The sequence below is a fragment of the Eufriesea mexicana genome, unplaced genomic scaffold (genome assembly GCF_001483705.2).
Source record: "Eufriesea mexicana isolate 0111107269 unplaced genomic scaffold, ASM148370v2 scaffold54, whole genome shotgun sequence".
NCBI classification, from domain to species: domain Eukaryota; kingdom Metazoa; phylum Arthropoda; class Insecta; order Hymenoptera; family Apidae; genus Eufriesea; species Eufriesea mexicana.
Window position 1 is genome coordinate 846564 of NW_016908236.1, and position 27634 is coordinate 874197.

The 27634-nt window shown below is 41.4% G+C and overlaps 2 protein-coding genes across 8 annotated transcripts in view; one reads left to right on the plus strand and one right to left on the minus strand.

The window, feature by feature from the left end:
* Positions 1 to 106: 106 nt before the first annotated feature.
* Positions 107 to 5426, plus strand: LOC108554794 (leucine-rich repeat-containing protein 58). The gene is made up of 5 exons (XM_017910185.1): positions 107 to 321; positions 1887 to 2400; positions 2787 to 3003; positions 3612 to 3801; positions 4219 to 5426. The coding sequence occupies exons 2-5, from the start codon at positions 1928 to 1930 to the stop codon at positions 4380 to 4382; spliced, it is 1044 nt and encodes a 347-aa protein (XP_017765674.1). The 5' UTR covers positions 107 to 321; positions 1887 to 1927; the 3' UTR covers positions 4383 to 5426.
* A 308-nt stretch (positions 5427 to 5734) lies between these two features.
* LOC108554790 (glycogen synthase kinase-3 beta) overlaps positions 5735 to 27634 on the minus strand; it is a 73662-nt gene continuing 51762 nt past the window's right edge. For 6 of the 7 annotated variants that reach the window (XM_017910167.1, XM_017910166.1, XM_017910164.1 and 3 more), the window contains 7 exons: positions 19776 to 19966; positions 18332 to 18415; positions 17968 to 18006; positions 17133 to 17243; positions 16456 to 16693; positions 16046 to 16239; positions 5735 to 14034 (listed from right to left, as the gene is read on the minus strand). In XM_017910167.1, the coding sequence (XP_017765656.1) occupies positions 13663 to 14034; positions 16046 to 16239; positions 16456 to 16693; positions 17133 to 17243; positions 17968 to 18006; positions 18332 to 18415; positions 19776 to 19966 (1229 nt within the window). In that variant the 3' untranslated portion in view covers positions 5735 to 13662. The remainder of the gene's footprint in view (positions 14035 to 16045; positions 16240 to 16455; positions 16694 to 17132; positions 17244 to 17967; positions 18007 to 18331; positions 18416 to 19775; positions 19967 to 27634) is intronic. The other variant, XM_017910165.1, reaches the window with a different exon arrangement.

Below are 27634 nucleotides of genomic sequence, written 5' to 3' on the forward strand. Positions count from 1 at the left end.
AAACATCAACACTGCACTTCGTTAAAAGTCAAAATTTTCTTGACACGTGTCGCCCACGGTTAGAACGGCACTGTGACTTAACATGAAGTCTGTAATGGCAAACGCTTCCGAAACAATTTATAAAGAGAACTGATAAAACCATATATAGTTCAGTCTCGAGCCTAACGTTCGCACATCTCCAGATGATCGTACGGCCCAGTTTCTCTGTGAACCGCGATCATACGTACTAAAAGTCAAAGAACAGTAAACGAACAAGACGATCGAGAAACGGAGAAGGGGAAAATTTATAAGAAGTTTATCAACAGGTGAACTTGTGCCGAGGTAAGAGAATAAATTGAAATAAATTTATATGATACATATACTTGACAGATATCCGTGATTTCGTGACGGTGACGATAACCTTGAAACAATGACGGAAATCACACGAGACCCTTAGATATACATATATATATATATATACACATAAGTTCCGGAATATGAATGATTTATATGTGCAAATTCATCGTTAACAATACCTTCTAACTTTTTGCACAATGCAAAAACGTTATCTGTTTGTTTTTTTTGCTATTATTTGGAAAATATTTACATTGGAAAAAGAAAATACCATTATTATTACATTAGCGTGGAAAAATAGTCAAAATGGGTACTAAATGATTGTAAATTAAGGACAAATCATGATTTTCAATTTTTAATCGATTTCTTAGATTGATAGCTTAACGATGAAATTTTTTTTCATGTAATACAATCGATGGTCATCGATTTCGGTATATACGATAAATAACCATTTCTCTTATCACGTTACGAAACAATAATAATTACTTTTTTAACTAACGTAGTAGATACGATATTTGTTGAACTATCGATAGTTATTAATTCACGTGATTGTTACTGACGAAGTTGAAAATAAAAAAGAAATACTTTATCTAGACAATTTTACGTAATGTTTTATGTTCAATAATACCCAGAAATCCAAGAAATTATTATTCTTCATCGTAAACAATTGCATCGAAGGAAAAAAGTATTATAACGTACCACGATCCGTTCGAGCAATTTTTAATTCTTTGAGGTTGCAGTAGATAAAGACAGGTTCAAACGGTTCATGATATGACCTCCTTCGGACTATTCTCCTCTCATCTACGGTCAAATTCGATTTACATTCATGATGTTAACACATGTTATCAGCTTCGTGGTATTATACACACTTTTATATACAGAAACTGGAACTTGGATGTAATATAATAATAACTGTAACGTGTAATAGTGGAATATGATTCGTCGATAAAACAGATAATGAAAGTCACTAGTCTGTTGATCTGCTTTTTCGCATTAGTAACGATATTCTACTTAAAAATACCTGTTCAGTTCACCATTAAAAACTCGTTAATCGGAATTTCTTTGCCTCTTACTTAAGCCACGTAATCTAACTTTTCGTAGCTTTGCTTATCGCGAATAGCTTCGCTTACAAACTCGTTAGGTTAATACGCGCTGCGAGATAGCCGATTTATTTCGCTAGAAACATAAATTGCGAACAAAAATTCAAGGCGAAATTCTTCGAAATATCGCGAAATATCGTAACTGCTTTACGTCGTGCTCGAGATAAACCGAAAGAAAGGACAACCAGTCTCCGAAGAAGTGTCGCTACATCTGATAGATACATTTTCAAGCTTTTATATCTTTGTCGTCTATCTTTGCACATTTGATTGTAAAAATTCCATTATGTTTATAAATTCCTAATAACGCGTTTCATTCTAAATATCTCGAAGATAACGGGAGTAAATAACATCAAATCCGAGGTACAAATCAATTGCAGATATAAATTCGAACGAATAATTTTTTTTTCAAAATGGCTGCTCTTCATTTCTTTTTCTTTCATTTTATCTGCCAAGGTTTCCATCACAGTCGAGTGAAAGATCGCCAATCTACGTTTATGGAGAACTACACGTCAGATTCGAGCGACTCGGATTCCAGTAGCAAGTCACTGGACCTGTCCTATCTGATGCTCGACAGCCAATTGCTGAACGATCATTTCGTTAACGCTAATAACCCAGAGCATGTGGACACGTTGCTGCTCCACCAGAATCGCTTGACCAGCATTCCACAGACGATAGTCAGGTTCACGAACCTGAGCTCGTTGGACATATCGAACTGTGGCCTCCATAGTCTGCCGGATTTTCTCGGCGATTGCCCTCTGTCCTGTCTGGTGGCCAAGCACAATAACCTCACGAATGATTCGTTGCCGAAGAACTTCAAGAACTTGTCGAGGCTCAGGGAGCTGCATCTCAGCGGGAACAGGTTGACGGACTTCCCGCAACAGGTTCTCGAGCTAACAGATCTCAAATACCTGTACCTGGGCGGCAATCAGATCACCGAGATCAGCAAAGATGTTTGGAAATTGCAAAAGTACCTTTCAACTCCTTTTTCTCGTCATCCGAGTACACTGTGGATCAAAGATGTGGAATCGTTAGGTGTAGAATTTGAGAATTAAAAGATGAGATTCAGCTAAGAACGTTATTAACCTTGGAAAATCCTCTGGTTGAGGCAGCTACGAGAGAGAGAGAGAGAGAGAGAGAGAGAGAGAGAGAGAGAGAGAGAGAGATCGTTGATATCCATAGCATTAGATAGCACTAGAAATTAGCCAGGGATTCCAAACTTTTGGTCCGTAGTGTACACGCGAAATAACGCAATTGGAAACACGGTAGGAGTACTAGACGAATGGAAATTAATATTGCATTTTATAGCCTGGTAAGAGGAGAGACAGACTAGAGACAAAGAAATTTTGTTCGAAGGTTGCACGTGCTGTCAATGGGAGGGAACAGACTGACGGAAGTGCCGTCCACGTTAGGCGAACTGATGTCCCTCCAGGCGTTGACATTGTGCGACAACATGCTGGAAAGCCTGCCTAGCTCCATAGCGAAGTTGACGAATCTGAAGTCACTGCTGCTTCACAAGAATAAACTGAGGACACTGCCTACCGAGATCATCAGGCTGAAATGTTTGACAGAGGTGGCGTAGCGTTATTCGAGTAACGAGAACACGATGTAAATAGATATTTAGATTCGCGATACTAACTTGATTTGTTCTTCTACGATTGTATTTAGACACGTATGCTCCTATCGCATCTGTAGATCTGTAAATCCACGTAGATTGTTCGTTCTAAACATTATTGCTTTTTCAAATATTTAAATCGATAGATTTTTCCGTTAAATTTCGAGTTGCGATATCAACTCGTTTCGTTCTGCTATAATTGCATTTAGATTCACATGCTTCTGTCACGTCTGTAGCTCCACGTGACTTGTTTGTTCTAAACTTTGATCTTTGTTTAAATATTTAAATCAACGAGTTTCTCCTTGCGATATTAACTCGTTTTGGTCTTCTATAATTGTATATAGATTCGTATTCTCCTGTCGCGTCTGTAGATCCACGTAGCTTATTTGTTCTAAACTTTGCTGCGTTTTCAAATATTTAAATCAATGAATTTCTCCGTTAAATTTGTAGAAAGATGTAAATTTGAAAATACCAAAGAAGATAGGGAGAATCGATTGAAAGTGATAGCGCAAAGTTTCTGTTTATCGTTCCAATTTGACCCGTTTGTTTCTCTTATGTTCATTCAGTTGTCTCTAAGGGACAATCCTCTGGTAGTGAGATTCGTGTCGGACATGACGCACAATCCTCCATCTGTGTTGGAGCTGGCCGCCAGAGTGATCAAGACCAATGACATCCAGTACGACGAGCAGAGTATACCGAGAAACCTGGTGGAGTATCTAAACAGTGGGCATCGTTGCGTCAATTCCAAGTGTAAAGGTCAGTGACTAGGCTCGATTAAAGTTTAAAGTTCAAAGTTCTATCGACTCTACCACCGGCGACATCGATTTTTTCCGTTTTGCAATCGCCGGCACTATCGCCACGGGACCATCGTATCGCTAACGCATGCATGCATTTTTCTTCGCAATTGTTTTCACGTTCGAATCTCATGGAACAAGTTCGACCGTTCGATAAGCTCGCGTTACGCATTTCTCGCGAATTTCGTCCCCCTGCCCTCCTACCTAGCGTTCATTCTCGTTGAATCATTGTCAAGAATTTAAGCACGAAATAGTATCTCGGCATCTCGCGACTCGTTACCACGAATTAAACGTTGCTACGTGTATTTTTGAGTATCTCTTCGTCAAAGAAGAGACTACCCAGCGTATTCCTTTTACAAAGAGATGGTTTCTTTCGCAGGTGTGTTCTTTAACAACAGAGTAGAGCACGTGAAGTTCGTGGATTTCTGTGGCAAGTATCGCCTGCCGTTGCTACAGTATCTTTGCAGCAGGAAATGTATAGAATCGCGCGATGGAGACGAAGTGGTCAGCGGCGCGATGATAAGGAAAGTTCTTCTGGGCTGATTGCTATTATTGGAATTTTCTATCTTCAAGACCTGCAACGTTTTTCGGTCCAATAGCCAAGGAGGTGGAAAATGATCGATCGATCGTCCAATCTTTACAAACTGAACTATCCACGCCATCCACGAATTCTTCGGTAACGTTTCAATATGGCCGCCATGCTTGGTCAGTTGCACTACGAGTACATCGGGCTCAAGATTAGGTAATCGGGCATAGGGCTAACGCGAGAGATTAATAATAATCGGAAAAATAAATCGAGCGCTCGGATAGGAAAAATCGTGAGTTGAAAATTGTAGGCGGGGAAAAAAGGAAGACGTATACGTCGATTATGTCGCTTAATCGTTTCGAGGTTGAATCGTTTGCGAGAATTGCTGTCTTATATACGAATCCCTATATACATGTATATTCGTCACGGACGATTTATAAAATAAATATTTCCGTCGTGTTTCATCTGCTCGTTCGTACTTACTTCACGTCCCCGACCGAGCGGAATCGTCGCTAATGAAAGCGCAGTGTCTGTTAACGTTATCGTTTTATTGTTAAATAAACCACAAAATCTACAATAATAATAATCATATTATCATATAGAGTCTCCGTAGGAACGGAGGTGTTCGATCCTCGCTTAAAACACATCCACTGATTTATTTCTACGATTACCGATTATCGACTATTCTCGTGTGTGAACCGTGTAAAACTGAAAACATCCGACAAGTGAACGGTAGCGAAGCGAATGATGTTACTTAATCATCGTGATTCGTCGGTATAGAGTCGTTTAAGATTCATAGAGAACATCGTTATTTTTTTTTTTTTTTTGCCATTTTTCACTTTTTTTAATAACTCGAAGTAAGTCGGTGACAATCTTCGTGAATATAGCAATATCGTAATAAGAGTTCGCTAGTGTTTTTTTCCATTTTCTTCCATTTTTTTTTTTTCTTTTTTTTCATTAATATCGCATATAGTGTCGCCGTGTTCTGTTAATTACCTATACATACATATGCATATTTATATATATGCGCTCTGTTATTTTATACATTACATACATATATATGTATGTACATGCTTCGGTTTCGTTTGAACGAGTATTCTTTTTGCTCACACGCATCAGGCACTCCGGCTCGCTCGCACACAGCCACACGTTCGTTAATTTTTTTTCTTCTTCTTCTCTTCTCTTTCTCACTTTCTCCCTTTCTCTCGCTTTCTTTCTCTCTTTCTCTCTTCGCGATCCATCACGGATCGGCGCGTTATCTTAACTTAATAACTACGCTACTGCCTTTCTTTTCCGTTTCGTTTCGTTTCTCTCGAATCATCGCACCAACCATATTTGGTACATATCCTCTTTACAGATTATCTATATGTATATTAACACAATTTTCCCTAGTATAGTCGCGAGTAACGGTAACCCTGCCGGCATGGCGTTTACGGTTGTCGGTGTGAACGGTGCTGTCGATGATTAATAGTGCGTTATGGACGTTTTGTTGCTTACTTTACGGGGGTATGTATAGTAAAAACGAGATTGTTACAGTTCACTGAGTCGTTATAGTTATTATCGGGTCAACGAACGGGTGTATGCTCCGATGGCTGCCGACTATAGTCGGCAGACGGATGAAAAGTATATCGGCTGGCCGACTATAGTCGTTGCGCGACAGTTTCGACAGCAAGCACGGAAAATTGACTATAGTCAACAAGATCCTAGATACATACTTCACCGCTGACTATACTCAACTCGTAGTTTAAGTAAGCGTATAATGGCGGCCGACTATAACCGACTGCAGAGTCCGGGGCAAGTACCCGGAGGCCATCGACTATAGCCGACGAGTTAACTTAGGTGAAAGACTTTAGTTCCGGACTATAATCGTCACGGTGAACGATTACAGTCACCGTGCGGATACAGACCAGCGACTATAATCGACTTGCGAGCTACTGCAGTCTGTACGCGTTCACTGCTCCACCCGGCAACGGGTTATAGTCGCTGGAAATAGGTGACTATAACCGGTGACAGCGCAGAGAGATGATCACGGTCGACGTATAGACCTAAAAGAAGAAACTATAGTCAGTGAAAAGCTCCGCGAGACCGTTAGTTATAGTCGACGAGCATTCGATATCCGTGACTATTCACGATTCGCGGACTTAAGCTGACGACTATAGCAGGCAGCCATACCGGCAGGGATTAAACGCACGTTCCACAGACGACTGTGTGTGTTTCTCATCGGCGTCGTTACATGACTATAATCGCCCCGCACTGACGAATGACCGTATAGTCACTTTCGTTCCTCTTCCTCGTTCCACTGCTCCCGTTCTTTCGCCGTTCCTTCGCGTTTCTTACTTCGTTCACGGGCCACCTATCGCTCCGTCGCAATCTTCCGCCATAGTCCATCACGTGACCGAACCAAGTACCGAAAGTCTCCGATAGAGAGCGATAGAGTCGGGGAAGAGGATCGCATAGAACGATCGACTACGACTCTTCCGAACGGAACTTTATTCCCGCGTGAATACCACGCGAAATTACAAACTGATCGCATTCGGAAAATCGAATAACGGCCGGCCCGAGTATCATGGAACTCGGATATCGTTCGACAGGATTGAAAAAGAAAGAACTTTACAAGAATAACGCGGACGATTCACGCTGAGGACGTGCCGCCGTTCCACACCAAGGAACATTTTCTTCCATGGAACGCGAGAAACTAACAATGGTCGATTCTGTCGGGCCAGGGATATGCACTTCTGACGAGGATGTCCTATAGTCATGGTACTATAAGCGATTTCTTCAAGCGTACACGGGATACACGGGAGAAACAAAGGTTCGTACAAAAGGCGATCTCGAAGGGACAGAATCGCGCTAGAGATAGCACGTGCGCGGCTCCATCTATATCTCCGCTATACACGTATCGTAGAAACGAGAGATATTACCGCTTACGTTACCGCTTATATTGCCACTGTTGCTTTTTTTTCTCTTTTTTTTGGTCACTTTTTAATCCATTTTTTTTCGCGAAAAATATCTCGACCCTATCTCCTCCTTGTCTCTCGGGAAATCGCTGTCTTTAAACCGCGAAAATAGTAGAAGTGTCTTTAAATATCGATCGTCAGCGATGGTGTACTCTGCTTTTCGCAAATTTCTCCCTTGTCGGTTTTGTCGCTTCTTACCTTATGTGGTGGTAAAACGCGAGAGAGTGGTACGGACAGAAACGCTAGTGGTGCAAAAGTAAAAAGCTTATAAAAATTCGATCGTGTGTCGTAAGGTCCGCCTCTAAAATTCATTTTCTAAAAAATCTCGAAGACTCGGTTTCGTCGGGTTCGCCTTTCTCCGTATTTCTCCTCGAAACTGTGGTCGGAAACGCGTTACGTTTCCGCGACTCGAAGATGGGCACTGTTACAGTCTCATCCACTGTTCCCTATGTACATGTACGATTTCGCGCGATCGAGATCGAAAATACGCGCTGATCGAGTCTTAAGACTATGAATCTAGTTGTACAGATGTGACTTGCAATCACGCGGGTACATACGTTCTCGAAGATGGACCAGAGAAGGAGCAACGTCTAGATTAGTCGCTGTAGGTTAGGATGAAGTATAAGCTCTGCCACTGCGATCGACTACTTACTCGCTATAGCGTGATACAATTTTATTATCCGTTCGGAAAGCATACGCTCTTATGGAAACGACAGAATTCGTTCGCGAAATTAATCGAGCTCTCAGATCGATCAGGTGTATCGGGAACGATATACCGTGAGATTTTTGTCGATGGGAAAGTAAGAAAATGGCGCGAGAATGTTCGGCCGATAGTGTCGCGCCTATCGGCGAGATTGGTAAACGTCCGAACTTACATAGTCGATTCGCCGTCACTCTTTCGATCCAACTTGTCCGTAATTATTCGTAACAGAAGGTGTTCGTGACAAACGTAAGAGACACTTTGCAGAACATCAATTTTCCAGGATTACAGAGAGTACTGATACAATTAAACCTGCGTAACGCGTGAAGTTTAATACGAAATTTTTATTGCGTCGTTTGTTCAAATTTTACATGCATGTGGAAACGAAGTTGCTCGTAAAAAGAAAAAGAAAAAGGAATACATTCTCTTTTCGTCTACGATTACTCGAACCAATTAAAAACGTAAGCAAATGCGATTCGTTTATTTATTGACGAATTTCGTATTAAATTAATCACTATTATAATTTAAAAACATGTCTTAGAAATATCGTTAGATATTCTCTAATTATATATCGTATAGAAATATCTCCGCAACGAAACGAACTTACAGATACGGTATTTTTTCTTTTTTTTTTTTTTCCTTTTTCGAGTGATTAGTTCACTCGTCGCTATATAGTTCTACGATACGAAGAACAAAGAAAACGGTACAAATCTGGAAATGATCGTAACAATAAACTACAACTCATCGTAATTCAAGCGTTTGCTGTTCATCAAGCGTACAATATCGGACATATACAGTGCTTACTATGCTACTTCAGCCACGATTCGTTCGAAAACGTGCGGTTCGAAAAAGATTCTTTTTTTTTTTTCCTTTTTTACTTTCGCGTGAATGATACGATTAAATGGTCCATCTCGGAATTTCCGTGGAATCGGCGTAAAGAGTAGCCGCTGCGAATAAAAGTAGCTACCGGAGCTATCATGGACAGCCATGACGGGGATCTAACTCCGCGTTCGAAGCACGGTGGTTCGCTAATTCTTACATGATCGGATTATTTTCTGTTCCACAAAGATACTCAACAGGAATATCGTATTACGATTTTTCTAGCTTCGTCCGAAGCATCGAATCGAACGCAAAATAACTGATTCGTGGCTTAATTAACGACAGAAACCCATCTCTAATCTCGCTCGATCGGTATAGCAGCGGTTAAATATACGTATACTTGTCTCGCGAGTTGTTTCTCTCTATCTCTCCCTCTCACTCTCTCTTTCTCTCGCGCGCTCGCTCGCTCTTTCCACGTATATACATATGCACACCACACACGCATACATATATGCATATATATACATATTAAATTACTTTATTAATTTTTTTTCTTTACACAATTATTACAATTTATTTACTAGATGATTCGAAACGGTGCGACATGATGATAATAGTAAGACAAAGAAAAGAACAAAAAACTGGTGGTCTCTGTAGTGGTAACGGTGATGAAAATATCAGGCAAACGACGAGTATAGTTGTTCGAAGAGTCAATTATTCATGTTCTCCCTTTCTCTCCGTCTAAATCTCGCTTCTCTCTTCACTTTCTCTCTCTTGTTCTCTCTATTCTCTCTTTCACTTTCACACTCTTGCATACGTCTTTCAGTCACTTCCGCTTTCTCTCTTTACAACAATGCAGCAATATCGTCAATTGCTATCGTTAAAAATTAATCTGCGTATTATACACATATATATACATACACACATATACGTAGTTTAGTCACCTATACGTATGTGTGCGTATATTTATATATATGTACACGTATATATATATACACACACACATGTAAGTATTTATATATATAGACTTTCAGTATTTTACACGGGCTCTTCCCTCGCAATGTTGCTTTCCTACATTCTGCAAATGTCTGTGTAAACGTGTATCTCCGTGTATCATATTGTGGTCGAATTTTTCGGAATAAAAACAAAAAAAAAAGAAAAAGAAAAACGGAACAAAATGGAGAAGTACAGGAATCGATCCATGGGCAATTTGCGCACGGAATACAATTTCATTCGCCTAATTTACCATGGATCCGATTCTCCCGATCGTAAGATAACGATAGCTCGTCCCCCATCTTCCTAGACTATGGCAGCTTTCTATGAATTAGCTTTCTTCCCTCTAACTGCGTTAACACGATGTTCCAAGCACGCAGAATCGCAGAACACGAGAAGGACTGAGTCAGAACTAAATTGGTGGATTTCTTTATTAGTAGAATAATTATGACAATTAACCAACAATCTATACTTCGAGTCGTGCGTGATCTTTTCACGTTCGTTTCTCTCTTTCTTTTTCGTTCTCCCTCATCTCGCTTCCTCCCGCTTCTCACAGTTAGACTCGGGGCCATCCCGCGATTTCTCGTGGGTTTGGAAGTCCTTTTCTCCCTTTTCCCTTTCCTCCTTCAGCGTACAGATATCACGTATTTTCTCCCCTATTTCTCTCCCTTTTCCCCGTTTTCTAGATGTCGATCGACAAAGGAAACGAAGTCGCATCGGGCCAGCTGCGCGTCGCGTGAGCGCATAAATAACGCGAACCACGATGACTAATATTCTCTTTCGATCACAAACGAGAGTTATGCCGCATGTATTATGTATTTCGAGCGCATTAATTCTTGAAGCGTGATCGACAACTCGCCTGATGGTCATTCGAAGTGATCCGTTGCCTCACGACGGCGTAGAAAATAGGAAGGCTTATAAGATATCAAGCGAATGCAGAAATAATGGCGGCTATCGAAACTTTAACGTACTGGCTGCAGGCTGGTGGAGATATTTTTGTTCTTTTTCAGCTTTTATTTCGCAGATCGGAATTTCGTGGAATATGAAAGAAGCGAATCGTTATGTAATCACCGATCTCAGACAGGAATCGAGGTAGTGACCATTATTGTTTGCATCGATAGAATAAATAACAGATTTATGAAGAAATGCTGGAAAGTACCTATATATCGATAAGAGTTCCATGTTCAATACGTATCGTGACGAACGTCCGGGTCTGTTTTCGCTTTTCTTTTGACGCAAGAACGGGGACAAATTATTCTCCGATCGCTAGAACGCGAGGATTACTCTTTTCTTTCTTTATCCGTGAACCGTGTATCAAAAATCGTAATTGCATTTCCGTTCGTTTTGCGTGTTCGGACTAGAGGAGAAACGAAATGGATAAATTTACCTAAGTGCTTAGCAACAAAGTACATTTCACCCAAAGGAAAAAAAAAAAAAAAAATAATCGTCTGTGTTAATCGTTAAAAAACGTAATTTACATCGCATCAACGTTCATAAAAACTCTGAAACGAATGTCTTAGCATCTTCCTTTCTCTCTCATTCTCACTCATTTGCTGCCTCTTTCACTCTGGCTCGCACGCACTCCCTCCCACTGTCTTTCTCTATCTGCTTAGCATCTATCACTCTCTCTCCTCTCGCGCTCTGTCTCTTTCTCTCGCTTTCCCTGTTTTCTTTATCAACGTTCGTCCTTTCTCTAAAAAAGGAACTGAATAAATCATTCGGTATCAACTTTCATCGGCAGCCTCCCTTTTGTGGTTTCTTGCGACGCGACATGATATGTAGAAACGTGCAAAATGACGGCTAAGTCACGCGCGACATGCCCCGAAAGGTCCAGCTGCACAGGGCTTCTTTTCTCTCTTTTCTATTACTATTCTCGAGAATCGGAATTCATCACACAAAACGTACAAATCTCTTCGTACACTTCTCTCACTCATTCTTATCACCGCATAATTTCCCAAGGCTATCATGAGCGAGACAACGATTGTGACCTTGCAGAAGGTTCGACATCTCGATCAAGAAACTCCGAGGCCCCGTATGACTGCGCTTTCTCTCTCACGGGCATATAAAGTATGCATGGTGATGCGCACGAAAGGATAATCTACAATTCGCTTACAAATCTGTTCTTACTTTTGCCTGTCGTTCATACGCCGATACAGAAGAAACGAGAACGTTGGAAACGTTCCTGGAATATTTGACGCGGAAGGAAAATGAAAATGAAAAGAAAAAAAAAAAAATAACAGAAAAAAATAACAGAAATTTTTGTGACCGGTCTATAAAAAGAAAAAAAAAAAAAATCGCTCTCTGCTGCGTAGAGTTTCGTCGCGAAGGATGAAAAAAGGTCGCTCGGTGAAGCCGAGGGTCTGGTAAAACTTGCGACAGAATGTACAACAATAATCGCGTGACGATTAAATCCGTAACGGATCGAGTATTAGAGTTAATTAGCGTCCATTCATTAAATAGAGGATAACGATTCGAATCGTCCAGGCATGGCTGACAATAGGCACGAACGAATGTGTAGTATATGGTGTTTCATATGTATGGTGTTTTACGATGTCGTGTCTGAACAATAGAAACTTCCGTCGCGTTTCGTCGAAAATCTTTAAGGATACACTTTCCTCTTTCGCTGCTAATCGTGCTGGTACATGCAGCATCTCTCGCGTCGCGGAAATTCGTCTTACGATAAATAGAGATTGTGCACGCAAATTACTAGTGTAGGTGTATGTGTGTATGTACGTGTAGGTGTTTGCATGTGTGAGAGTATGGTGTGGTGTTCATTCGTGAGATTCTCCGCGTGAAATTTCCCTATCGCTTGCGAGAACATTGATCGGCGCTCGAATCTTGAACACAATAAAAAATATTCCTACGTGGCACGCGTGTTCTTTAATACAATACAATAATCGTTATAATAATCTTCGTCTCCTTTCCTCCGGTTCGTTGTTACACATACTGGAGGAAGCATCGAACTTCTGGTTGCTCTCACTTGTTCTCCATTTTTTTCTTCACGAAAGCCAAGAGTCTAGCGATCTCTGTTTCTCCTTGAATCACCAAAATTCATCGACACCCGTGTTAAAAAGCTGCTGGTTCCTGTTTCTTTTTTAAATTGCGTATGATCGTGTACCTGTATATGTGTATGTGTGTGTGTATATGTGTTCTCGAATGATGAAATGACGACGACGCAAGCGACGTAAACGCGCTACTACACACAGTGTATGATAGATTACACATCGTTTGTTTTTCCTCAACTAGAAAAAATTCGCGTTCATATTTTTTTGTTGTTTTGTTTCTTTCTTTCTTTGTTTATAGCAATTATCATTTAAAGAGGTTACGGGCCAGTTCCTATAATATATATACATTGAATTCAATTATATTTTTTTTTTGTTTTTTTTTTGTTTTTTTTTTTCTTTTTGGCAATAAGGTGGCAATCAAGCGTTCGCACACGCCACTCAGAATTCAGAGGGTCCTCAAGCGAACCCGTTACAAAGAGGGGAACCATCTTTTAATAATCCTATAATATTTCATCGTTCGTGTTTCAAGCGAACAAAGCTTAAAATACCACACGGTATCGCCATTTGCATCGAGTTCAAAAAATTTACAATCGGGGATTGTGTGTATGTGTATGTATGTTCTTTTGGACATCCTCCTCAGAAGAATATCGGCTTTCGTTCTTTCTTTTCGTTCTTGCTCTACCGTACTTGAATTTTTTTCTTTTTTCGTTTCTTTTAAGGCTAGTTTCTAACACGTGAATTCTCGGGTTTTCTTTCTTCTCTCTTTCTTTCTTTCTTTGTGTTACGTCTGTTCTGTTTAATAACGTTAAAAATAGAAAGCAGCTTAAGCCATTTTCGACTGGCCGGGGTCTGTGTTCTTTGAGGTGGACAGCGTGTTGGTGTTCACGTTATTATCACTAGAATTACCGCTACTCCCCGCGACCGGCTCCGACTGGCCTCCTGGATTCTCCGAAGTTGGCATGCACTTCGGCTTTAGGATCGAGTTCAGAGACGGCTGAATTCGCAGCTCGTACTCTGTAAAGTTAAACAAAGGGGGAAGCTCTCGGCCGGTCGGTAATCGCGTGCCCGGTTCCCGAAGTTCGTCGAAGAAGGGGTGGGCACACGCTTCCAGTGGCGTGATCCGGCCAGATGGCGTGTACTCCAGCAGACCGGCGACCAGCTCCATCGCTTCCGGGGGCGTGCGTGCCCTGAACACCTGCAATCATCGTTCTTTGCTTTTAATCCAATACTTTTATTACAATTTTCATGGTTAATCTGTCGCTACCAAAAAGTCTCGAGACGATCTCGATTTTCACTGTTAATTTCTGTTACTGTACGAAGGTTCGTTAAAGAAGAAAGATTTACTCCTCGGGATCTTTTCTTGCGAGGGGAGACTATAGCAGAGATAACAAATTTCGTACGTTCGAGGTTATGTTGTCCTCGGTGTGCTTCGACACTCTTCTTTTATCTATAGTTGACGACATTTTGCAGGGAACAGAAATTTGCATCGTTTGAACTTTAATTTGTATCGCATAAAGCAAGGTAACCGCGACTGAACAAAATTTGTTACCTCTACTACAGAAAGTCGCACAGCATTACAGACTGAATGAAACCCTATGACAGAAAGCAATAAAAACACGGCAGCAGCACGTTCCGCTTAGAAATTCGTTCGAAGTTTCGTGTTTGATCAGTGTATTACATACGTTACAATAAGTATTAACAGTAATGTTCCAGTGTAAAATTTCGGGTCGAGTCCGACCACTCGAGAGATTCATCGAGACTCATCTCCGCTTGGTATACTCGGTTCTTTATGAACTCCAATAAAACACGTTTATTTAAATCGAATCAAACTTTTTCAGAGGAAAATCCTTTGGCTTATATAATCCATGATCAATAAAAAATAACAAGAGTCATACCAAGAAGATACTCAGGAGGCACAAAAACAAACAGTGGAAAAAACGATAAACTTAGGTCTCACAGATAATAAGTCGGTTTCACAGGCAACCTCTTGTCATTCGTTGTAGTGTATAGAAACAAAGAAAAAAAAGGGAAAACAAAAAAAAGGTACACTAAGTCAAGACGAACAATTGCATACCCCGTTCTCAAGACACTGGAAAATACTATCGTTCACCACCAGAATATTAGAGTAAGTGATACACCGAGACTTTGAACGGATCACGTTACAATTATCGTACCAACGTCAAAATCTCTTTTTCTTTTTAAACGGTTAGTAACATCGTTAGAATGAAAATATGCTCTAAGATGATGATGATGATGATGATGATGATGATGATGGTGATGCTGATGATGATGGTGATGGTGATGGTGATGGTGATGGTGATGGTGATGGTGATGGTGATGGTGATGATGATGAGTATGAGATAGTAAAATGGATATTATACGTGAGTTCGAGAAAAGGTGCACGCCGAGCGATTTGTGATGCAGAGAATCGAAATGAAGGTGGTATTTTTTCATTTGTCGGGGCTCGTTGTCCTCCGTTTGATTTAGCGATAACTGAGCAGTCGTATCCCGCTTATATTTTACCGTTTCAGACGCTGAAAATGTTGGTTACAATGGTTAGTAATATCACGGGCTAGAGAGAAAAAAAAGGAATATTTGCCAGCCAGTAAATTATAAAGAAACATTGCCTTTTCAACAGGGGACCACTTACTCTAATCTTTTGGTGCTCCGTGGAACACTTTAGTCCACTCATTCGTTGAAGCATAAACTGTAACCACGAGTAACCATGTGTTGGTGAATGAGATTAGAGCCGATTCGTGTAGCAAAACCATTCTTTAGTTAGAAGGAACGAAACAGCGGAACAAGACCTTACCCTCAACGGTTCCTTTCATACTATTTTCTTTCTCTTTATCTTTATCATGCAACGTAGCCGCAAATAAGGAACCTTTTGACACAATCATAACGTTTACAGTGTCCCTTACAAGGGATCGAGTGAAGAGTATGCACTGATCTGGATATCGTATCTTCAATTTCGGTATATATAATAATACTCGATGGTTGGAAATAACATTTCATTGGCTATGTCGACACAGTCATTCAGAGTCATCCAAATCGGAGCACACCAGCTCACCGGTTTCCCCCGTTAGTCACGAGAACATCGAACAAATACGCAGGTACAAAATTAGACAAGCTACACGAAGAACCGTCTCGACAGTGCTTTGCGCACAGAGTACATATTGCAACGACTAGGTCAGATGATGGGCTACCTTTTGCCACGGGTGAGCCTTAATTTGAGGGAATTTGAACTCGGTGTAGTTGGGGTTCATCTCACGTATCTGGTCACGCGTCGGTGTGCCGAGCACCTTGATGATCTCGACCAATTGATCCACACCACTGTCTCCGGGGAATATCGGTTGGCCGAGCAACAGTTCTGCCACCACGCACCCTGCGCTCCAAACATCTACAACACGGTGAAACATCTTAATCAGACATTGTCTTCTATTCTTTGTCTTCCCTATTCTCTTCCTATTCTACGCGCAAGGTCGGGTGCTAAGGCACAATAGCCGCATGGCTGTACATCCCTCGACTGTAATACGGTATTATCGGCTAATCTTTTAATCTATATACAACGTAATTACGCAGATAAAGACAGTGAACGGCGATGAGGATCGCGTACCGATTTTTGTGGTGTAATCAATAGCACCAAAGATCAGTTCAGGCGCGCGGTAATAACGACTACAGATGTAAGACACGTTGGGCTCCCCTTTGACCAGGTGTTTAGCAGAGCCAAAATCACAGAGCTTCAGGACGCCGGATTCTGGGTCCAGGAGTAGATTCTGTGGCTTGATGTCCCTGTGGCAGATCCCCAGCGAGTGGATGTACGCCAGAGAGCGGAACAGTTGGTACATGTACAGCTGCAAACACAGAGAGCGTTATTAGAATTACAATCGTTATTAAAACCGTGGTGACTGATGGATTTGGTTCGAGGAAAATTGTTAGTCCAGGCTGCGCGAGTGTTTCTATGAATCATTGCACGTAATTATATGTTAGGTTTAGTGATTTAGCAGTTTGCGACGCGTCATTCTCCAGGATAAAACGAGTTAATATTTGTCAGGAAGGCTCGAGAGACTTACAGACCAGCCAAATAAACGAGTCTCGAAGCTGGTGAAAGACACGTCTTCGCATAAGTTTCCGTTGTTAGACCGTTCGCGTGAGCACGAAAAGACGTAATTTCGCGTGAAATTTCACGGACATTCGCGAATCATTGAGGGACAATGATTACGTGGACTAGTGGGTGAAAGCCGAAAAAGGAGAAATATTAAAAGACACAAAGGCAACGTATTTTTAGCTTACCTTAATGAAATTGATCGGTATGGTCTGCTTGCTTTTGTTATAATGCCGAGCGACTTTATACACAGTTTCAGGTATGTATTCCAGCACGAGGTTCAGATAAACTTCGTCCTTCTAAAAGAAATCCGCAAAAGCGATTGTTAGTACGAATCTACACGATGGACGTGTATGCAAGGTGTGTCGTTTCAAAGGCACACGCGACTCGAAAGCAAATGCCGCGTCTAGCTTGGCTCGTTTTGTCATAGAGATCGGCGAGCATGAATTTTACATGGCGGTTTACGCGTCAGGTACCTTTGAACCGCAAACACGCAAACTTAGATTATTTTCTAGAACTAGCGAAGCTGCGTTAGCTACTACAACTTGAATCAAAAATATGGTCACTCAAGGTTATTAGAATACATTCCACTATCTAAAGCTAGGAGAAAGGGGAAGAAAAAGAAAGTTCCTAAAATTTCTAAAATTAATCTATTCGAAGAAAGAAAAAAGAAAAATGGGAAAAGGAAAAAGAATGGGGGAGGAGAAGGAGAAGGAGAAAACGAAGCTCTACGAACAACCGACACGGTGTGACGTAAATTCGGCCACGTGAGAGATTCGTAGAGGTGGAGGGGGTAGCACTAGGGATGACTCGCGGTGGGGGAAGCGGCCTTGAGCAACGACGATCTTTGACTCATGGTATAGACATCGGATTTAGTGTTCTACGTTATTCGCGACAGACTGAGACAACAAAACGGGTATCGTTCTTATCGTTAATCTCTCTATGTGTAAGCGGAACTGCCTAGGTTCTGTCAAAAGAAGGATCTCTCCGTCAAAACTACTGAGTACTCGCTTGTTCACTTACGTCCACATGAAAAACTGGATTAGTTGCGTTTAAGATGTTCTACAAAATAACACAACAACGTCGCATGCATTAAACTAACAACGAATACTCGGCGTTGGTTTAAAGACTTGTGTATCATTCGAAAGAAATCAGAAGTATCGCTACTATCGTGAACGGATCGAAGAAGAAAAATAAGAAAATAAAAAAAAAAGAAAGAAATTAAAAATAATAATAATAAAAAAAAAGGAGACAAATAAAAATGCAGGGAAATTAAGTCACGGAACGGAAAGACGTCCGAGTAAAAGTTCTTACGAGCTAGATCGTACGTTCCAAATTTCAATCGAGTGTACGGAAGATGGCGGACGAGTATGCAACGAATAGTTACCTTATCACCGCTGGAGTAGAAGAAGTATTTCAGTTCCACGATGTTGCAGTGCTCGAGATGCCGCATGATTTGTAGCTCTCTGTTCTATAAATAAAAGGAAAGGGAAATCCGATTAATCGCAGCCAGTGGCTGGTACATTTCGTCGCGACCACGACGTTCCCTTATCTTTAATTAGAATCGCCGCGAGCGCGTTTGTTGTTGCGTACTCGAGATTTAATACGCAGATTAAGGTCGCGGATTATCGTTTTTCAAACATCGCGCGGGATAAATCTGACTCTATAGGCTCGGCTGAGAAACCGAGCGAACCGAAAACTTTTCAAACCTTCCACGCTGATTTCCGCGCGGATCCTCCTGTCGTCTCCATCTTGCCCGCTCCGTTTCCACGGCTATCAATCAGAGATAAAAACGACAGAAGGTTAGCGAGGAGTTGGCAGACGTATTCCGGGGTTAAAAAATGAAAATATCCTTTTAAGTATAGGCTTGTCCTCGCAGACCCTTTGTTTCTGAATCAGAGCTACCTCGAGTCGCAGGATTACTATAATACTCGCCGGACAGCGATCCCTAGTTTTAATCGAAGCCTACGTTCGCTTCGGGGAGAAAAAGGACCCGCGTGTTCTATCCAGACCTTCGTCTCCCAGCACTATAATTTCTGCTAATTTCGTACCCGAGTAAGATACAAAGTGGTCGATCTGATCGTTAAGTTCAGACCTGAACCACGACTAGCTGCTCGGCCATTCCGAGTCAGACGTCATTCCGTAATCCCGAGTGGCTCTGTGCACGGAAACCGAGAGTCTGCGAATTCCTAGCTTTCTGCAAACTTTCTGCAGTGTTTTAAATTTAATTTTCAATCGACCAAAATACTTCGTTTTGTCAGACGTACCTTTTAATTGTCAAATGTCTACGAGAAATTTATATGGAGGACTCGAATTCGATTATCCCTTTGCACTCGTGAGGCGACCCTCGATCGCCATTTAATCAGATTCTAAAAATTGTTAATTAATATATCATATTTAAAATTACTCAACTATGCGTGGGATATCGAAATAAAATAATTCTACGTCTTAATTGTATATTTCCTATTCACCGTTTTAAAAATATCGTCGACTTCGAATTACTATTTTTCTGGAACGAAAAGATCGCCGAGTGCAAAGGGTTAAGAATTAAACCAGATAAATAATTTCTATAAACATGGCATAAAAATTAAAAATGACCCAGTGCTATTCTACGTGCGAAGAATCTTGCAACAACGTCGTTAAATCTCGATAAATCGATTAATTTAGGTTAAACTAGGAAATGATAATTTCTTGAGAACGAGACGAATCGCGAGAGGACTTTGGAATATTTTTAATGATCAGCTTGGAAAATAAGATCGAATTTCTTTCGTCGGATTCTCAAGAAAGTGTGAAGAAAGGTGATGAATTTTTGGATCTGGAAGATTCGTTACCTTAAATCGTTTGTCTTGAAGAACCTTCTTGATGGCGACCAGTTCTTCCGTGTCGCAGAGTTTCGCCAGGTACACAACGCCGAAGCTGCCGTTACCGATTACTTTAGTGTCTGTGTAGGAGATCTCTTGGGGACGATCCGGACCAGCACCGGCTGTAGCCACCACGGTTGTGACTTTGTTGCCATCTCTATCTGCATTATACATCACACCGCCCATAGAAACAATCGAAAACCAGAATGGTAAAGTACAAGTAGAAAGCGAGAGGGTATAGTAAGGACCATAAACGGAAAAGTTCATCGATATTACGAAGCCGGATGGGCTGGCTTGATCCGTCGTGTCCGATGATTTTTCAGTTTTTTCCACCTTTTTTTCTCCTAAACACTCGATAAGATAGACGCGATTGCTTAATAATCAGTAGACCAAACGTGCGAACAGCTAGAAGATTCGAAAAGGCTCTTGACAGTCGACAGAGATTACTCGCGGTTGTATAACATTTACGTTCGCGTAGTCGCGTGAAAAGATATGTACGAATAGAGTAAATAGAAAGAAAAAAAGGAAAAAGAAAAAAAAGAAATAAATTCGCTTTGGCTGATGCCAAAATTTTGCTTCTTTTCGCACGGAACCTAGATCCTGCAAGACCGAGCGATAATCACGAAGGATCGCGAAAAATTGCGAAGGATCACGAAAAATTGCGAGGATCGCGAATTGCTTCTTTTCGCAAGGAACCTAGATCGTGTCGGACCGAACGATAACCGCGAAAGATCGTGAAAAATCGTGAGGGATTGCGAAAAATAGTAAAGGATCGCGAAAAATTTCGAGGATCGCGAATTGCTTCTTTTCGCAAGGAACCTAGATCGTGTCGGACCGAACGATAACCGCGAAAGATCGTGAAAAATCGTGAGGGATTGCGAAAAATAGTAAAGGATCGCGAAAAATTTCGAGGATCGCGAATTGCTTCTTTTCGCAAGGAACCTAGATCGTGTCGGACCGAACGATAACCGCGAAAGATCGTGAAAAATCGTGAGGGATTGCGAAAAATAGTAAAGGATCGCGAAAAATTTCGAGGATCGCGAATTGCTTCTTTTCGCAAGGAACCTAGATCGTGTCGGACCGAACGATAACCGCGAAAGATCGTGAAAAATCGTGAGGGATTGCGAAAAATCGTAAAGGATCGCGAAAAATTTCGAGGATCGCGAATTGCTTCTTTTCGCAAGGAACCTAGATCGTGTCGGACCGAACGATAACCGCGAAAGATCGTGAAAAATCGTGAGGGATTGCGAAAAATCGTAAAGGATCGCGAAAAATTTCGAGGATCGCGAATTGCTTCTTTTCGCAAGGAACCTAGATCGTGTCGGACCGAACGATAACCGCGAAAGATCGTGAAAAATCGTGAGGGATTGCGAAAAATCGTAAAGGATCGCGAAAAATTTCGAGGATCGCGAATTGCTTCTTTTCGCAAGGAACCTAGATCGTGTCGGACCGAACGATAACCGCGAAAGATCGTGAAAAATCGTGAGGGATTGCGAAAAATCGTAAAGGATCGCGAAAAATTGTAAAGGATCGCGAAAAATCATAAAGGATCGCGAAAAATTTCGAGGATCGCGAATTGCTTCTTTTCGTAAGGAACCTAGACCGTATCGGGTCCAGCGATAACCGCGAAGGATCGCGAAAAATCGTGAAGGATCGCGAAAAATTGTGAAGGATTGCAAAAATTTGCGAAGATCGCGAAAAATCGTAAAGGATTGCGAAAAATTGTAAAGGATCGCGAAAAATCGGAAAGGATCGCGAAAAATTGTAAAGGATCGCGAAAAATTTCAAGGATCGCGAATTGCTTCTTTTTGCAAGGAACCTAGATCGTATCGGGCCCAGCGATAACCGCGAAGGATCGCGGAAAATCGCAAAGGGTCGTGAAGGATTGCAAAAAACCGCGAAAAATCGTAAATCGCAAAAATCCATTTTCGCGGAAAGATTCCTAGACTTCGTTGGATTATTTCGACCGCGTCGATTTGTTTTCGAATCGAACGGCGTCTTCCGCGACCACAAACTCGAAGACGATCCCGCGGACGATCGGCGCAGCGAAATCAGACGCGAAGGAATTTGCAACGCGACGCGGTGGCGATCGAAGTTGCATACAAAACGGAAATAGCACGCGTGAAAATAGCGCGACGAAGCGGAAATAGAACGATCGTTTGTTCGCTTTTATTGCGGAAAAGTCGCGATCCAGGCCGACCACTCGTCTCTTCGCCGATCTTCCGCCGCTTTCCCGCGCGTTTTCGCGCTCTTATCTCGTCGCTGCTTATCTACGACATCTGCGCCAGATAACCGGGCGCCGTTTTATCTGGCCAGCGGGAGTTGACGCAATGAGCGTTGAAAATAACGAAAGGCAACAGAAAACTGGATTACGTGAAAATAATAAGTAAAGATAAAAGACACGTACAGAGAGATACGCGTCGATGATTACGAGAGTGGCCCAAGTCGTTTTAGTTCGACATGTCCAGCATTTTGCATTTTAATGGACGATTTCCGAGAATAATTACAACCCAAGTATTGTTTTTTTATAATTCTCCAGGACAAATGGACGTAATGCGAAACGGGTGAAAGATATATTTCTTCTGAATTTTTTACTTAGACCACTTTCGTAATTACCGGGGCACGAACGTGTGTAGAGACAGCAGTGTGTGACAGAGCTATGAAGCACGAGTATTTATGAAACATTTAGATCGTTTCCCATTTCAGAAAGATTCGCTGTTCAAGGTCGTCAAGGGTAGTTCCTCCGCGCGGTTATCGAGAATTCCGAATATAAAAGGAGATAATAATTTAAAAATGACCTGCATATCTTAATAACGATGTTAAATCAGTAATAAAATCGTACGATACGTGTAACGATCCATTTCGTCTCGTTACACCCTTCTTGTCTAATTTATTTTGGCGAAAAGAAGCCCGTGTGACCTTGAAACCCTGAAGAGTACTGCAAGATATCCGATAGAAGCCGAGGTTATCGTAGTATCTTCTGGTTCATGAGATGATAAAAAAAAGACTACTGAAAGAAGCCTGGCGATTTGTAGCACAAAGGGAAGTTGTAGGTCAGCTAACGAAGAAACAAGAATAGGAGTAGGATAAAATCAATGTTCCCCTGACATTATATTCAAACGACATCCTACATTCCTCTAACATCGCAACATCGTTCACAAATCTACGAAAATCGGCACGAAAATTCTTCAAATATCGAGGCTTCCTCTACGTCAAATTTTTCTATACCAAATTTTCAAAAATATCGAACTCACAGCTATAAAACACCTCGAGGAACGTTCCAGGGAAAACGCTAGTTAAATTCTTCCAGCGATTTTACAGCAATCAATTCGATATTTTTAAAAATCGAAACCCAGTAATATCAAGAATCGAGGTATTTATCAGAAAATAGGTATACACGTCAAAATTTAATTCGAAAATTTTCATTGGCCCATAGACTATTCGATATAACGTAATAAAACATGAAACGAAAATTAATTTTGTTTCCAAGGCTATGGTACCCTATCCTAAATTACCAAATTCACGAATAATCGAAAAATCGGTAACTTATCACGAATTACAATTGATTGTACACTAAACGAAAATTAATTTTGTTTCCAAGGCTATAGTAGCCTATCTTAAATTACCAAATTCAGGAATAATCGAAAAATCGTTAACTTATCATGGATCACAATTGATTTTACACTAAACCTACCACAACTTGTCACACGACCAACGAATATAGAAATGAAATAAAATATAATAAAAAAAGAAAAAGAAAATAAGAGATGGTGAAAAATTGATAAAGAAGCAGCGACCAAAGTAGCGAAATCCAATTTTTAGTCAAAGATTCGAAAACGATCGTTTAGGTTAGGACAGGACTATGGAGGATTGATTTAGATCGAGGGATCGATCGAGGATCGATTCGTCTTTCTGTCGCATGGTCGTGGTAGAGGGGAAAGAGGAGTCGAGACGTCGTTATAGTTTACACAGCTCATTTCTTAGACGCGATTCTATTCTATTGCTCGATGGCGGCTGGCGCGAGAGGATAACCTTGATAAGATGCGACGTAGGATAATGCGGGGTCCGCGTTTGCGGACCGGTTTTCTCATTGAACCGCGGCTGAAAATAACCTCGCGCCGCATAATTCAGCCGTTTAACGCGATCGGGACCGAAAATTCGCTGAGCAAAACCCGTGGGATGTCTCGCGATCGCGTTTACCATCGTCGGATGAATCGAAACGGGCGCAGCCAACGATAAGTTGCCACGTGGACCATGCTTTACTTCCTGACATTTCGTCGACATCTTTCCTCGCGGTTAACCTAGCCCTCTTCCGTGTCGGTACCTTCCTCTCCTTTTTCCCAATTTCTTTCCAAGTTTCGATTCGGAGCAACGTGAACGCGTGTTGGATCGCACTGTGCCAGTCTTTTCTTTCGCGTATTCTTTTCTTCACCGATATCTGCAGGTAGTTTCACGATGAATGGAGACGCGAGGGGATTTCGTTGGACAGTTTCAGGTCGAACAATGTCTGGTTACTTCACGAGGACCCTAATCTCTTCGACAGTAGAGACCATATTTAAAATTTTTTAATTTAAATTCAAAAATGACGACCTTGTTAAATAATAAAAATTGCGATGTATTTTAAAATATATTTTCGAATGAGAATATTTAAAAAACAATTTATGGTTATTGACACAAGGATTGGTGAAAGATAGTTAAAGGAAACTGTAATAAAAAGTTGATCCGAGACTGGTTCTAGTTTCTATTGACACTTTGGATACTGCAAATCTTTATTTCGAGATCGCAATCTCGAATTGAAAGAAAATTCTTACCCCTCTCTCGCCTCGAAATGTGACAAACGCCTAATTAAACCGTGAAGTTTCGTTCCTCGAACAAGTGGATCGAAGAGTGCCAAGTTTACCAAGTGCGAATATTACTAACGCTCGAAAATAGCGCCCTCATCAATCAAAATCCCGATCTATGCCCTCCAACTGTCCATCAGGAGTACAATTGCACTAGAAAACCTTATCAAGCGTATCGAACGAATCGATTACAGAGAAGAAGGTGGACAATCTTACTCAAAGAACCTACAGAGAAAATGAAACGAGAGTATCGTTCCTCGCGTCGCAGCGATAAAATCGCGCGAAGACGGTGAGGCAAGCACAACTCCCTAGCGTCTGGGGATCCCTAGGGACACGCGGATGGCGCGAAAGTGGGTCAAGCGACGGCGATCTCTGGCAAAAGCGTCGGTTGGATCGGAGCCGGCTAAATCCAGCGTGCGGCAAAAAGTGCAACCAAGGATCCGGATGCACGTCAGCCTCCCTTTTGCCGCGTTACGCGCATCAGAGGATTCGCGACCTTTTTCCCGGCAATTGCAACCGTGTGACATTTTGCGGCCAACCAGACGATGCACAGGCTCCGGTTCAACGGTCCATCGTTCAAAGCGATTGCAGGATCATGGGGTAGAATAATCGCGTCTTCTTTGAGACGGAGATTCACCACGATGGACAGATGGAGTTCGTGGGTGTTGCCGATCGAAAAAAGCGCGAAACAGTGAACCGAGTAGCCTCGCCACGCAAAAAGCTGCCAATTTTGAGACCTGCTCTGAGTCATTCGCGCTCAAACGTTTCCAGGCTCGTTTTCAACAACCTGTCTGTAATTTTGAGACTAGAGATTAAATTATGAGACCTATTTCGAGGCATTGGCGCACAAATTTTTTGAGACCTATTTCGAGGCATCCGAGGGTCGAATATTTTTAGGCCTATTTTGAGCCGCGTAGGCGTTCGAGCTTTTTGAGATTTATTCCAAGACACTCGCGCTGAAATATTTTGAGGATTGTTTTGAGCGGGTTGTTTATGTACTTATGTACGCCGAGGCGACCAAACTCTGAGACCTATTTTCAGCCATACCTGTTCGAAACTGTAGAGGTTTATTCTGAGCATCCCCGCCCAAATTTTTCGGAATTTATTTCCAGCGTTTTGCTTAAACCCCCTGGGACCTAATTCGATCATTTTCATTGGAACATTTTGGAGTCTATCACGAATCTTTTGGAGCCGACTTTGAGCACTTTCAATTAATTTTCTGACGTCTAACGTGAGCAATTTTACTTTCTATGAATTCTTCTACTCAAACTTTTGAAGACCTTTTTAAACTTCGTTCATAGACTATGCAGCCTAATTAGAGCTAAGGGTGTTCGATCTTTTTCAGTCATTTTAAGCCAATATCCAAGATGATGTGCAAAGTACGAGTAATATGGGGCTCGCGAAATTAACACTGCAAACTTGCAAACACACCTTGAAACGTAAACATCGTAGCATTAGCACGACAAGCTGATTCGAAAGCTGCACTTTACCTACAGACTTCGATTTCTTATCGCGTCAAGGACGATTTAGAAGTCAGAACCAGCAGCGCAATTTGCAATCTTGCAAAATCGGATTTGCACGCGAAACGCGAGTTTCTGCGAGTTTAGATACACAGCCGGTTCTCGGTAGCTGTATAATATTTAAATGGCATTAAGGAACACTTTCGCAACAAGTATTGTCTCCCCTGCGAAGGATGTGTTACGCGTTTGGATCGACTCCTCGCCGGCTCAACGTTTTGTCGCGACTTCTGTCGACTATATAAATATTTTAAGGGCTATATCGAACGTCATCGACGTGACTCTTGCGCAAACTTGCAACTTTAAAGCGACCACCTAACTCCCACCAGCAACGGTACCCTGCAACGTAAAGGATGATAGCTTTACCCTAGCATTTCCAATTATTCTACGAATATTTAAATATAACTCAACGAATTAGGAACGTGATTTTACAGGAAATTAAATTTAAAAGAATCTTCCGTATTTCTACCATACGTAAATCGATCGATGATTTATCATTTTCCGACAGAAATCTCCAAGATATTTCAATAAATTTAAAATTAATTTATTTTACCTTTCATCACTGTGTATTTCAAAATATTGTTTGGCAAACGCGTTCACTGCCACCATATAATGTTTATTATTCTCAGGATGTAACGAATCATCAAACAATTAAATTCAAACGAAAAGTAAAAATAGCACACTGTGTATTTCTCAATTTATTAGTCGGAATTTTCAAGAAAATGATTGAAGCAAACGTGAGCTCAAAAAATTAGTACCACCAGTCACCTGTGACCATCCTCGACGTGTTAATTATTCGATAAATATTCTCGTGACGAAATTCAGCTACCCCCACCAGCAAGAGTTCTCCAGGTAAGGGGTGAAAGTAGCTTTATCTTCCTCAATTTCATAACGATTCAAGAATGAAAGAAAATAATTTAGCAATACGATTTTACGTGAAATTAATTTCGAAAAAATCTCTCATATATCCATTGAGGACAGTGACTAATGAAATAACGAACGATTCGTAATTTTCAACGAGAAAGTACAAAGGTATAGGAAAACTCGTGGGACGAAGCGGAGATTTGAATAGGCGAGCAGGCTGAGAACCCCTGCCACGTGGCGAGGGTATAAAGGATTGATCGGGTGTACGCATCGAGCATATCGGTGTACAAATTTAAATCTCTTCGCCATTTTTGCTTCTTCTCCCGGCTTCTTTTCCTTTTCTTATCGGCGCATGTCAAGCCGACGCGGCGTGCTCTCGTATGAAAAAATAATTTACGTGGGTCGATGCGCATAACAAAAATAAATATGAATAACAAGGGATAAATGTCAGTGGGTCGGTGTATTACTTCTCGTCGAACAGTTCTTCTTTCTTTGCTCATCTGTCTCGCGTTTCTAACCTTTCCCGCTCAAATGGCAGCCGCTTTGTAAAAGCGCGACCGAATGTTTTGTTTAATAAACAAGTCTCTAAATGTCTTGAAGCAACACG